Below are 13003 nucleotides of genomic sequence, written 5' to 3'. Positions count from 1 at the left end.
GAAACTAGAATACATTTTATATGATTTTATTCTGCATGATTTCAAGAATAGGCTAATCTATGGTGATAGAAATCAGAATTGTGGTTACCTTTTGGGGGAGGTATTGATTGGGAAAGGGCATGATGGAACTACCTGGGGTGATGGAAAAGTTCTATCTGGCTGGTAGTTACATGGCCACACAAAGACACACAAATATGTTAAAGTTTATTGAGCCAGAGACCTCCCTGGCAGTCCAGTGATTAAGACTCTGCCCTTCCAATGCAGGGGTATGAGTTCAATCCCAGGTCAGCCTGCATGCCGTGCAGTGAGGGCAAAAAAATTTTTTTAATTGAGCCATACCCTCGATATTTGTGCATTTTATTCATATGTAAAATGTATGTATTATATGTCAATTAAAAGGGAACCAGTGGAGTTCCCTGGTGGCCTACTGGTTAGGATTCACTGCCATGGCCTGGTTCAATCCCTGGTCAGGAGCTGAGATCCCACAAGTCGTGCAGTTTGGCCAAAAAAAAAAAAAAAAAAAAGAATCAGGATATCCAGGAGTGGTTTAACATTAAAAAGACACCTAAAAATTTAATTCACCATATAAGCAGCATAAAGCAGAATAAGTAGTCCTTTTAGTAGATGAAGAAAAAAAAATTTTTTTTAACATTCAACATCCACTCATGATCAAAACTGCTACTAGCAAACTAGGAGTAGAAAGGAATTTCCTTGACTGGATAAAAGTTAACTATCAAAACTCCACAGTAATTCTTAATGGTGGAAACTTAAAAGCAGTTCTTTTAAAATCAGGATCAAGTCAAAGTTACCTGTGAACAGCAATTCCATATACCATTGTCTGGGAATTCCAGCTTGTATAGGCAGAAGATGAACACAAAGGAAGAGGACCTATTCTCATAACATCTGGCTTTTAGATGGATGTGGTATCCTTGGGTTTAGAGGGCTTCACAACTTACATATATGTTACAAATATTTTGCAAGTATACAGTATCACATATCGATTTTAAAAACTTTTTTGGTTTTAGACATTTGAAGACACAGGCCAGAAAATATGATAAAAGCTACAGCTCCTAAGTTCTTTTATTTTGAAGATGGAAAATATTTGAAAGGTAATAGAAATGTTTGCTCAGCAGAAAATAACTTGTCCAAAGTTGGTTGCATCCAGATCCTGACAGAACCTTACAAAAGACAGGTCTTTACCCCCGGAATAATAGACTAGGGTTGGGACAGCAGTCGGAGACAGTGAAGCCAGCTAGATTGGGCCCTTCCTTCTCCTGGATTCTCATGAGCTCTGCCCTCGATGCCTCTGGGTTTCAGGCTGGGGAACTCAGGCTAGAGTTTTGGGTTAAGGAGATTTTGAGGAGTCAATGAAGCCGCCAGTGGGCCGGAGATGCTCCTTCCTGGCCCCAAGATCTACCCTCTCCGCCACTGCCGGCCCGGCCCGGGAGATACCTCTCCCCCTCCTCATTTCCTTCCCGCACCCAGCCAAGCCCGACTCTTCGTAGCCAGAGCTGGAGGTCTCCGCTAGGGGAGCAAGCCATGCACCGAGTCAAGGGGCTGCGATTCCGGGGGTGGAGTGGAGGTGGGGGGAGGTGTTGATTTACGGGGGTGGCTAGCACTTACCCTATGTGAGTGCCCACAGCCCTCTGATCCCTGGCAAGGCTAGGGATTTCCTTCCCAACATAAGGCCCATGCCCACCCAGCTGTGCCTCCACGGTCAACGCGCGAGCTCGGCGCTCTCCAGCCGTCGCCCTGACCCCTCTCCCGCGCACCTGAGCCTAGAGGTCGCTCCTGGGGCAACCTCCCCGCGCAGCGCAGGTCTTCTCCTCCTCCTCCTCCCCCAAGGATCCAGTCGGCCCCCTCCTTCTCTGTGACCACGGACTCTCGGCGAGCAGTGCTGCTCCCCTCACCCGCTAGCGGGGGCGGGGCCGCCCCCTTTCCCCGGCACAAAAGCGTCTGGGTGAGAGCGCCCCCTCCCGGCTCCCCGTAGCTGGTCCTGAGCGGTTCCCTGGGCACCGCACCGCCTGCTTCCAGAGACCCCTCTTCTTCCCTCTAGGGTGGCCACTGACAACTCTAGCTCAAGTGGAGCCCCCAGCCTTATGATCCCCCTTGACACCGCCCTCTCTGACCCTCCCGCATCCTGGCCGCTCCTACTCATTGCTCCCCGGTCCTTGGGGCAGAGGAAAGTCCTACCGGGCGCTCCTGCTCCTAGGCGCTCCCCCAGGGTGCGTGTATGCCGCTGTGGATCCTCTCTCTGCTTTCTCACATGCAAGGCCCCTCGCGGCTGACACCTCCTCCACTCCGGTTCTTTATGCTCCGCCTGATCTGATTATTTTTCTGGCCAGGCCACAAGCGTTACTGGAACCCCACCCCATCTGAGCCCGCTGCGGGGTTGGATGGGGTAGGGCCAGCAAAGAAAACTCACCCAACCTCCCAGGTCACTGAGGCCAGTGGGACAGCTTTCCCTTCTTGGCCCAAACGGAAGGGCTTAGAACTTCATTCTAGCATGTTCATTCTCCCCAGACTTGCATTATTAAGCGTTTTAAGTCTAAATGGATGACTTTGTCTACATTTAAAGTAATTTCAGGAGTTATGTTTTTCTTCCCTCTCTGCAAGGTCCCTCACTTTATTTCCTTTTATCTGTGTACTCCATCCATCCCATTTGGCTGGCTCTAGAGTTCGCCATTCCATTCTATTTTTTGTTCTTATCAAGAAAAAAAAAGAAGAAGAAGAAGAAGAAAGTGTCTGGTTTTGTTGGCATGCATTTTAAGTTTGTGTGAAAAAAATTGCATTATTTTTCATTCAGCTTCTTTTCACTCAACGCTAGGATTTCAAGATCAATCCATATAGCTTCCACCCTTTCTAACTGCTGCCTCCTCTCCACAGTGCTCATCCACCATGTTTCACATTTTCCATTTCCTGCCACCACCAGTGAGTGCAATCATCATTCTCAGACGTATCCCCTCAACATATCCCCTCACCTGCAGTGCTTCTCACAGTGTGCAAAGTTATCCCTTGGGAGTCTTGTTAAAATGCAGGTTCTGATTCATCACACCTGGGGCGAGGCCTGAGCCTCTACATTTGTAGCCAGTTTACAGGTGATGCCTATACTGCTAGCCCTGGGACCACACTTTGAGGAACAAGGCCATTATGGGCCTCTGTGAGAATTCATTTTGGGTTGCTGGGTCACAGGGTATGTGTTGATCTAATTTGATAAGTATTGCCTATCTGCTCTCCAGTCTGGCTGTGCCACCCTACCCCACACCAGCAACGCAGGAGGGTAGAAGATATATATTTATGTGGGGAAGGGAAGAAGGCCTTCTCCTTGCTCCTGCCAAAATCCTGCCCCCCAGCGTGTCTGGTCTGGGCCGAAACCTCCTCTCTCAATCAGAGTGGCCCCAAGGCTCTGGAGTGATGTCCCTGGCTAGCAATGCACGGCCAAGTCAATGATGGGCCCAAGATTGGCATCCTGGCTTCATCTCTGACAGGAGCTTAAAGAACAGGCATTGAGAAGCCCTGGGGTCTTCAGTTAGGTTATATCTCCTCCATTGCTTTCCCTTTAGTAGCCTGTTAGGCTGGACTAGGACTCAAACAACCTGGCCTTGCCATTGGCAAGTAGCTATCCTGTGCCTGACTTCTCATCTCTAAAATGGGATGGTAACAGCATAGCTACAGTTTGTGGTGTGAGGAGTCAGTCCAGAAACTTTGCCTCACATACCAAGTGCCCCACAGGGGCCCCAAGACAGGTGTTCTTGCCTTTGTTTTAACCAAGAGGAAAATGAAGTTCAAGAAGGCTTAGCAATTTTTACCAAAGCCATGGAGCTGGAAAGTGACAATGCTGGGATTCAAACCCAGCTTCAGCTAATACACCAGAGCCCGTGCTAACCATGAACCTATTCCACCTCCATGTCCTGCCTTTGCCCTTGCTACCAGGTCAGATTTCAGGGAGAACTGAAAGGAAAAAAGGAGGACTGCGTCTGGGGTTTCAGGAGCTGCTGTTGATGACTAGTGGCCAGATGACCAGAGTTATGAAACTCTGCAGCGAATGGGTTTTAGCAAAAATGAACCTGGGTTCTAGGGGCTGGTCACCAGGGCTTGAGTATTTAGCTGGCAGGAGAGGGGCCTTTTGGTTGAGGGATTTAGGAACAGGGATTTTAGGGTTATGTATATAGTGGGGTCAAGACTAGATTGGGGAAGGTCAGGGATTAGGTGGAGGTCTGGAGTGAGGTGGGGGTCAGGTGGTGGGTCTTATCTATCAAATGTCTTACCTGTAGTAACTGATCACTCACTGTTTTATTTGGAGGGTTAGCTGATGTGTGAACAGCCAGCATCCTGGGCATCAAGGGATGCCACCTTCCAAGGCCCTCCTGGTGCTGTAAGCAGCTTGTTGGGTTGGTTTTAGAAACCCGTGGGCCGTGCTTTCCCCACTCACATAGCTGTGCAAGACTTTTCCTGGCACCAAGCCCCAGCCCCAAGCATTTCACAATCAGAAGAGTTCAACACCTGCATATTTTGAGATTTCATGGCATACAACCTTTTACATTTTGTTCACATTCGTCCATCCGCTGTTTACCATGGTAGGGCCCCAGTTGTATCCATGACAGAACATTTCTCTGAAGGCCTGGAGAAGCTATCTGCTCTTTAGAGTTCAATACAATATCGTGCAGTTTTCTGGTCTTTTCAAAGTACTTCACACATAGGTATTATTGCCTTTGACTCGCAACAGCTCCATGACAGGACCCGCTTAATACCAAAGCTCAAAGAAACTAATTGGCCAAGGCCACACGTTGCATAGGTGGGTGAAATGGGACTTCTTGTTTGTTTTTCCATAGCAAACCTCAGGAGCCTTAAAGAGTAAGTGCTCTCTGGGAACCTCACTACACTGGTTGGCCCATTTCCCAGAGGTGGGGATGTGGACTGAGGCAGGAGGTAGGAAGTCTAGGGAGTGGGGAATGCTTGGGCAGAAAGGTCTGGAAGGTGAGTTGGCTGAGGTCCCATGAGGCTTCTGGCTAGACCTCTCCCAGCTAAGTTTCTGTCAGTGGGCCCTTTCTAGAGCCTGGGGAAGTGGAAAGAGGAGGTTGGTGGGGGGAACGGCAAATACAGAGGTACCCAAGTCGTTCTCTATGAGTCTGAAGCTGAGACAGTTGAGCAGCTGCAAAAAAAAGATGCTGCCAGCTGCTAAGGGGGCCCCAGTGGTGTCACCACATGCATGTGGGAGCTCTTGACGGCTTGGTCAAGCTCTGCCCCTGGCTAAGCCTTCTGCCCTAATGTCTCTTCTCAAAGTCCCTGCCCCCGCACCCCAAGTACCTGCAGCATCAGCTTGAGGGAGGTGCCCAGAGGTCAGGACAGTCTACCCTGCCAGTTCCAGCAACATCATGCATGCCCTGACCAGTCCCAACTAAGGCCTGAAGGTCTGGGGCCTGCTGAGGCAGGAAGGCCCTGGTCCCAACTGCCCTCCCTCTCCCCTGGGCTTCAGGCCCTAGGCCAGGGCTCAACAGACACAAGCAGCAGGATGGCGTTGCCCTTCTATTGGTCCAAGTCCTGAGCATGGCTTGGGTGAGACATGGAGGTGAGGAGGCCCACGAGGCTCAGCAGTGTGGAGAAAAGCAGCAGGAAGGAGGCGGTGAAAAGCAGGGCGGGGAGGGCACTGAGCACCAGCAGCAGGACAGCCGGCAGCAGATGGAGCCACGCTGCAGCTGCCACGGGCCACAAGGAGCTCAGCAGGTGGGAGCCGGTGGTGAAGAGCGCGTGGCACAGCATCAGCACCAGCAGCAGGTAGAGGATCCCCTCCAGACCCCACAGCACACGCTGCAGCGGTTGCTGCCAGCCTGATGTGGTCCACCACTGTGTCCAGCTTGGGGGCACATGGCACACGCACCAGCGCACCCAGCCCTCCCGCGTGACCCAGGCCGACCAGGGCACTGCACGCTGTGGCCCCTCACCAGCCCCGATGGCATGCGTCTCCGCTCGCGGCTGCTGCATCACGTCTGGTGCACCTGGGGAGAGAGCCACGCCAGCTGCAGGAGCAGCCCTGGAGATGCCTGGCACCTTAGGGTGGGTGAGGGTGCAGGGGTCAGGAGGGTACCAGCATGGGTGTGGTGGGGCTTTGAGCTGGGGCATGGGTCTTACCTCTGGGCAGAGCCACTTAGGTCATGTTTCTTCCTGCAGCGCCCAGCCAGAGTGGAGCCCCCACTCTCACTGTCCCCACCCTTCCCAAAGAAGCCCCATTGTGACCTGGACTAGGGTGGGGTCCAGCCAAGAGAGGAAACACTGCAGGATGTGAGGCTTACCTGAGCCTCTTTCATGGACCCTCCAGGCTGGCAGGGAGCCTGGTGAGCCCACAGATGTAGTTTCTCATGTTTTCTTGTGGAAAGACCTCTCTGGATCCTCCTTTCCCTGCTGGCCGATATCCAGTCCCACTCCACTCTCTTGCAGTTCTTTCTCTCTGGACCCTCATTCTCCAGAACCACAGTGGAGGCCAGAATAGTGACCCCTAACCTAGAGGTTCTGAGATGGCTCCATTCCCTGCACTGGGCTCCCTGTCCCTTATCTCACTTTTTACTGATGCCCTCGGACTCAGACCTAGGTATCTACTGTCCACATTGTGGGGAGACCTCAGAGGTCCCCCAATGTAGGTGCAGGCTGGGGGATAAAGGAGTATCCTCCCACCTTCCCAGACCAGGGTGGAGGAAAGGAGGCCTGAGGAAACAGCACGGTCAGTGTATTTCCGGAGGGCATTCAGGCCCAAGGATGGAGGCAGAAAGCCAGGGCAAGCAGTGCCAAGGGCATGCTGCGGGCTCCCAGAAGTAGCCCCAGGCCCAGGAGCAGCAGCAGCAGAGCCTCCTGGAGGCTGAGTCATCCTGTGGCTGCCACTGTGGGCAGGAGTGGAGCCTCCTGCTGCCCTGGACCCTCGCCGGCCCCCTGACTCTGGCCCCCTGTGAGATGTGTGTGCTGTGGCCAGGTGGGACCTGCAGGCCTGTGGAGAGAAAGGGTGGCAGCTGGGCTTTGAGAGGTTGACCCCTTGCTCACCTGCCCAACCTTCCAGGCTGCTGTCCACTTACCGGTGGAGCAGGTCGAAGGCCAGTAAGCTGACCAGTAGCAGCAGCAGCGAGGCTGAGTCAGCTGTGGAAAAGACTGCCCGAACTGTCAGCCCCAGTGCCCCCAGCCCTAGGACACTGTCCAGGACCTGGGCCTGGCTAGGGCCCCAGGGGGACACACATGGACCCACTGGGCTACCCGATCCCTCCCCACACCCACGCCCCTGGAAGGGACTGGGACAGGATAAGCAAGGGCTTCGGGCCTGGGTAAGCAGAGGCGGGTCATGGAGGGAGGTGGAGGTTACACGAAGGACTAGGGCTGGGAAGGAGTATTGGGGGGAGGACCATGGGAGGGGGTGGGGCCCTGGCAGACACTCAAGGGTGAGCTCAGGCAGTGGGGAGCTGGGCTCCTTAGAAATCTCCCCCTCCCCACGCACCCACCCACCAAACCCTCCTCACCCCCTCCCACTTCAGTCAGCCATTCTGGTGGGTTGGGCGGCTGGAGCATTGTGACCTACTGCCAGGTGGGGACCTGGGGTAAGGAGCAGGCTAATGCTGGTTCTGGCCTCATAAGTAGCGGGTAGCTTAGGCAGAGTTTAGCCAAAGGGAGGTCTGACTTTTGAGCGCTAAGACTAATCCTCTTGTCTTTGCTAATTCTCCGCCCTAGGGCCCTCCGGTGGGGATTTGAGTTGCCAGGAAGGCATTATAACCCCATCACCACCTGGGCAGCTTACCACAGGATGAAGGGCTGCTTGTCTCTCGGGTTCCCGGGACTGGGTGTCCAGGGGCAAGTCACTCGATCTGTCTGTCCCCAGCTCTCTCCCCTGAAAGTAGGGTGAGGCCTGTGGGCTCCTGTGGGGGAATCCCCTGTGGGGGGTTTTTCAGAACTGCAGTTCTGGAATGCAGAGATAGACTCTGCCAGGAAGCAACCAGAGGCTTTCTGGGGCAGGGCTCCCACATGACCTACTAAATGGGGGTGGGGCAGGAAGGGGCTGTTTAGCTGTTTGAAGCATTGTTGTTTGTGGGAGGTGTTCTGGATACTGGCATTCCAGAAATGGCACAGAGAATGACTGTAAGAGGGCTACAACATAGTAACCCCAAAATTGGAGATTACGGTCACCCTCCAAGAATGAAATTATGGAAAATGAGCATTATGAAGGGATTGGTCACCTGGAAAAGAAACCTATCTCCACTAATAATCTGTAAATGGTTACAGAGGCTCAGTTTAGTGACTTGAGAGGCAAGAGTGGAAATGGGTCATAACTGAGAGAACTTAATCCTTGTTCACATATCATACTTCGAAGGAAAACTGATGGAGGTAGGGGTAGGGGCACAGTGACCATACAGGCCCTAGGAGAGGAGGAGACAGAGCAAGGGTCCGGCTGCATATCTGCCTCCAGGGGATTCTGTTCAAAGATTCAAGTCTGGTGACCTTGACATCTTTGGTGGTGGTGAGCTCAACAGTCATAGAGCCAATGCCCCCAGCCCTTGGAACCATTCATTGATCGCCTTTTTCTGAGTCTTCCCAGAGCAATAAAGCAATGCCCACAAAATTCTGAGGGAAAATGATTTACAACCTAGCAACATATCTGTCTAAACGATTATCAAGTATGAGGGTAGAATAAAGACATTTTAAGCCAAACAAGGTTTCAAAAACTTGACCTTGCATACACTCTTTCTTAGGAAGCTACTGGAGCATGTGCTTCAGAAAAATAAGGAACTAAACTAAGAAAGAAGTGAGACTAAACACAGGAGAGTGGTGATGAGAAAGACCTGGGACATCAGCTATGTTTCCAGGTGAAGAAAGCAAGCAACCCAGCCTGGAATCAAAAGATAGATGCTCCAGGAGGGATGTCTCCAGAAGAAAATGAAACTGATTATCTGCTGGGTTTTTTTTGTTTGTTTGTTTTCTAATTTATTTATTTTTGGCTGCATTGGGTCTTCATTGCTGTATGAGGGCTTCTCATTGCAGTGGCTTCTCCTGTTGCAGAGCACGGGCTCTAGGCGCGCGGGCTTCAGTAGTTGTGGCACACGGGCTCAGCTACTCTGCAGCATGTGGGATCCTCCTAGAACAGGGCTCGAACCCATGTCCCCTGCATAGGTAGGCAGATTCTTTTTTTTTTTTTTTTTTTTTTTTTTTGTGGTACGCGGGCCTCTCACTGCTGCGGCCTCTCCCGCTGCGGAGCACAGGCTCCGGACGCACAGGCTCAGCAGCCATGGGTCACGGACCCAGCCGCTCCACGGCACGTGGGATCCTCCCGGACCGGGGCACAAACCAGCGTCCCCTGCATCGGCAGGCGGACTCCCAACCACTGCGCCACCAGGGAAGCCCTGCAGGCAGATTCTTAACCACCGTGCCACCAGGGAAGTCCCTATCTGCTGTTTTTAGACATATGCAAAATGTTTAGTTCTGTTGGAAGCTTTGGGATTGAATTAGCAACTAGTGCCTTGAAAACCAAGCAAATGATAAAACAAAGTACTTGCTAACTCCAGCGAACAAAAAAAGTTGAACAATAATCTTTACATGGTCATAATATAAGCACTGAATATTGACTCCAGTGATTTAGTTCTTTTGGGAGGATGGCAGGAGGAAATGTGTATGTGTATTTTGGTGTATGTTGCGGGGAGGGGTGGTAGGAAAGCGAAATCCTTAATTCCATAGCAGGAAATCCACAGATAACATCTAAACATAAAAATCCAAGAAATAGCAATAGAAGCATAAAGGTAAATACAAGAAGGAATAACAAACAGAACTAAAAGTGGTTGACTTGAGAATAGAGAAGCATAGAGAAGAATCTTCTGTTATAGGCCTATATGTGATTTACCTTTAAAATTATATTCTGCATGGACTTCCCTGGTGGTCCAGTGAGTAAGACTCCACACTCCCAATGCAGGGGACCCAGGTTCGATCCCTGGTTGGGGAACTAGATCCTGCATGCATGCCACAACTAAGAAGTCTGCATGCTGCAGCTGAAGATCCTGCATGCCTCAACTAAGACCTGGTGTACCCAAAATAAATAAATAATTTTTTAAAAGGTCTTAAAAATTATATTCTGTAGTATTTCGATTAAAATGATTTCATTTAAAACAAGCAAATCAATATAGGGTCCTTTGGTGGAGATCAGGAATATACCCTCCCAGGATGAATGAAATACCAATTTCCTAATGTTACGTGGGTGTCCTCATACGGCTTGAGATAAAATTTCCAGTAACAGCATCAAACACCATCAACCTCAGAAAGCTGTGAATCTCATGCATTTTAGATGGAGTTGCTCTAAACCTCCATCTAATGCTTCTCAGCCCACCTGAATCTCCTGGGGTTGAATCCTCTGGGGATCTTTTTAAAATGCAGATTCTGATATAGTAGGTCTTGGCAGGGATTCTGCATTTCTAACAAGCTCCCAGGGGTTGCTGATGCTGTTGGTCCTCGGCCACACTTTGAGGAATAAGGCTCTAGAAGACGTTGATGTACAAAAGAGAGATAGCTGGGGGAGGTAGTGGTGAGGGGAGACGGGCACGTGGGGAGATGCTTCTAGGTGCCACAGGAGTGCCCATCAAAGCTCACCTGCATCATAGGGAGAGCACTTAGTGGGGAGTGAGTACCAGGGACAGGAGATTAGGAGGCACAGAGAGGCAGCAGATTTGCCTACTTCTCAATTTGTACAGCCAGACACATAGCCTCCTCTCTTCTCTTGATAATGTTTTATTCCATCTGCGTATGTGGGAGCAAGAGGACTGTGTTACGCTGTTTCCCTACCTTTAATTCATCTGGTAGTGGCCCCCAAGAACCACATATTATCTCACTTCACAGCAACCCAAAGAGGAAGATATTATTGTTCCCATTTCACAGATGAGAAAATTGAGGCTCGGAGAGGTAAAATTACCGCCCAAGGATACGCAAACAAAATGAACAGCAGAAGTAGGATGTGACATTAAGCCTGTGTGGCACCAAAGTCATCTATCGTCTCTGCCTCCAGCCACCTGACCACACTGGGGAGCAACCAGGAGAGTCCCAGACCATCCCTTAAGCCAAAATCCCTTTGGGGCAGGTATCTCCACCCAGTCCAGCTCAGTCTTGCTCATTTGTGCTTTGCAACATAGCCTTGCTCTCGGGGGGCCACGAAAAAGCCTCCACCTGGCTCCCAGGGCTAGAGATCTGGCTGTGCAAGTACCTGCACCCTGGAAGCCGCCACCTCTAGACCCTGCTTCCGGACTTGGTGCCTTTGCAGCTCTAGGCAACCAAATGGCAAGGGCCAAAGGCAGCAGCTGAGCAGGGAGAACAGAAGGGATGAGCAAGTTAGAAGGGGTGTGAGGAGGTGGGAGATTGGTGGGAGATGGCCAGCATGCCCCGTCCCACCAGTCTCTTTGGGGGCATGTCTCCCAGTTCATTGCTGGCCAACTCCTCTCCTGTAAAACCTGGCACTGTTGAGGAGGCCAGCTTCCCTCCAGCCCTGCTGGGTCCCCTCTAACCTTGAACATATTATACACATACTTTTTGAGCACTGACTAGAGACCAAGCACTGTTCTAGGCCCTGAGGTACAGCTGTGAACATTTGGGTGCAAAAGGCTCTTGTGGGGTTGCTTACCTTCTGCTGGGTGGGAGTGGGGACCCAGACAAAGAACACATAATAAATAACACAAGATATATTCAGAGAGGGTTGAGTACCTTGAATCAATAACAAAACAGAGTGAGAGGATATAGTACGTGTGGAGGCTGGAGTTTACTTTTGTCAGAATGGTCAGGGAAGTAAGTAACATTGAAAGGCCATCTGAGTGATAGGATACAAACTTGGTGAACCAGTGCAAAGGCCCTGAGGCTGGATGGGGCTGGTGCATTGGAGGAACAGCTAGAATGCCTGTGGGACTGGAGAGATATGAGCCAGGGGGAGAACACAGGGAGATGAGGTGGGAAAGCTGTGGGTGGGGAAGAACATTTTCAGGAATAGCCTGGAAGGTGAGCGAGCTAGGACAATTTGGCTGCGGTGTAGGGAAGGGCTTGGAGGAGGTGGGAGCCTCAGGAGGCTGATCTGTCCTAGCCAGGTTCTGCCCCGACCCTCTCGCACCACTCTGTGAAACTTGGATGAGGGTGGGGCCCGTGAAGTGGGCAGACTGGGTTTTGGCGGGAGGTGGAGTAGTCCTCAGGACTTGTACAGACCCGCTTCTAGCTCCACAGAGCCTCTCCCTGCCTCCCACCTCTGCGAAGCCTGGGGCCGCAGTACCGTCTTTCTGCCGCTGACTCGGCCCGGCGCTTCAGGGACCCTCCGCTTCGGCATGCCTTCCTTGAATTTTTCTAGATCCTCCTCTGGTGACTGGGTCCCGGCAGTGGTGTCCAGGCGGGGCGCTCTAAGGCGGGAGCAGGACCCGCGGGGGCCCTGTCCCAGTTTCTCCCTTTCGGGGGTTCTCTACCCAGAGCGCATGGCGTGGACCAAATGCCTTGAGGAGCTCCGGGACTCGAGTCTATGAGATCGTTCTTACTGGGGGTGGGTCTCAGTTCCAGGAGCGCATATTCCTTTCGAGAGATCTGACGAGATTGGTGCTGACACGCTGATTTAGGGTAATTCAAATTGTTCATATGGGTAGTGACCTTGCAGAAAACATTTGCTCAGGGGCCCCGCGCACTCCGGAGGATTCCCGGCCACCTCTGGGCATCTCTTCTTACTTGGGGATGGCAGAGTCTCCCTGGCGGGATCCTTGCAAAGGCAAAGCCCCGGCCAGAGGCGCACAGTGGACGAATGCCTTCCTTCTGGGGAGGCGACCCTGGTTTGGGGAGCCAAAGGGGACCTCGGAGGGGGATGGGGAGGGTCCTGCGCCCTGGAATCCCGGGGTCGGAGGTGGTCCCGAAGACACAGACCAGGGCTGCCGGCTCCCAGAGGAGAGTGAGGAGGGGGAGGGCAGGACATGCATCAGCCTCGCCCTCCACCCCCTGCCCCAGCCCGCTGGGCATAGGCTTGGACGCCTCTACTCGG

The 13003-nt window shown here is 52.0% G+C and overlaps 2 protein-coding genes across 2 annotated transcripts; both read right to left on the bottom strand.

Annotated features, from left to right (window-relative positions):
- Positions 1-5526: 5526 nt before the first annotated feature.
- TMEM239 (transmembrane protein 239) lies at positions 5527-6003 on the bottom strand (the record flags this gene model as incomplete). Its single annotated transcript, XM_079945130.1, has 1 exon — positions 5527-6003. The coding sequence occupies exon 1, from the start codon at positions 5980-5982 to the stop codon at positions 5527-5529; it is 456 nt and encodes a 151-aa protein (XP_079801256.1). The 5' UTR covers positions 5983-6003.
- Positions 6004-6672: 669 nt separating this feature from the next.
- LOC307198875 (uncharacterized protein C20orf141) lies at positions 6673-7323 on the bottom strand (the record flags this gene model as incomplete). Its single annotated transcript, XM_079946175.1, is given in 4 exon segments — positions 6673-6855; positions 6859-6976; positions 7062-7251; positions 7254-7323. Coding segments are annotated over 4 exon segments (495 nt in total). The 3' UTR covers positions 6673-6738.
- Between the last annotated feature and the right edge of the window lie 5680 nt (positions 7324-13003).

Source organism: Stenella coeruleoalba, assembly GCF_951394435.1.
Source record: "Stenella coeruleoalba genome assembly, chromosome: 15".
In the NCBI taxonomy this organism is placed as follows: domain Eukaryota; kingdom Metazoa; phylum Chordata; class Mammalia; order Artiodactyla; family Delphinidae; genus Stenella; species Stenella coeruleoalba.
This window is presented reverse-complemented; position numbering and strand designations above follow the sequence as displayed.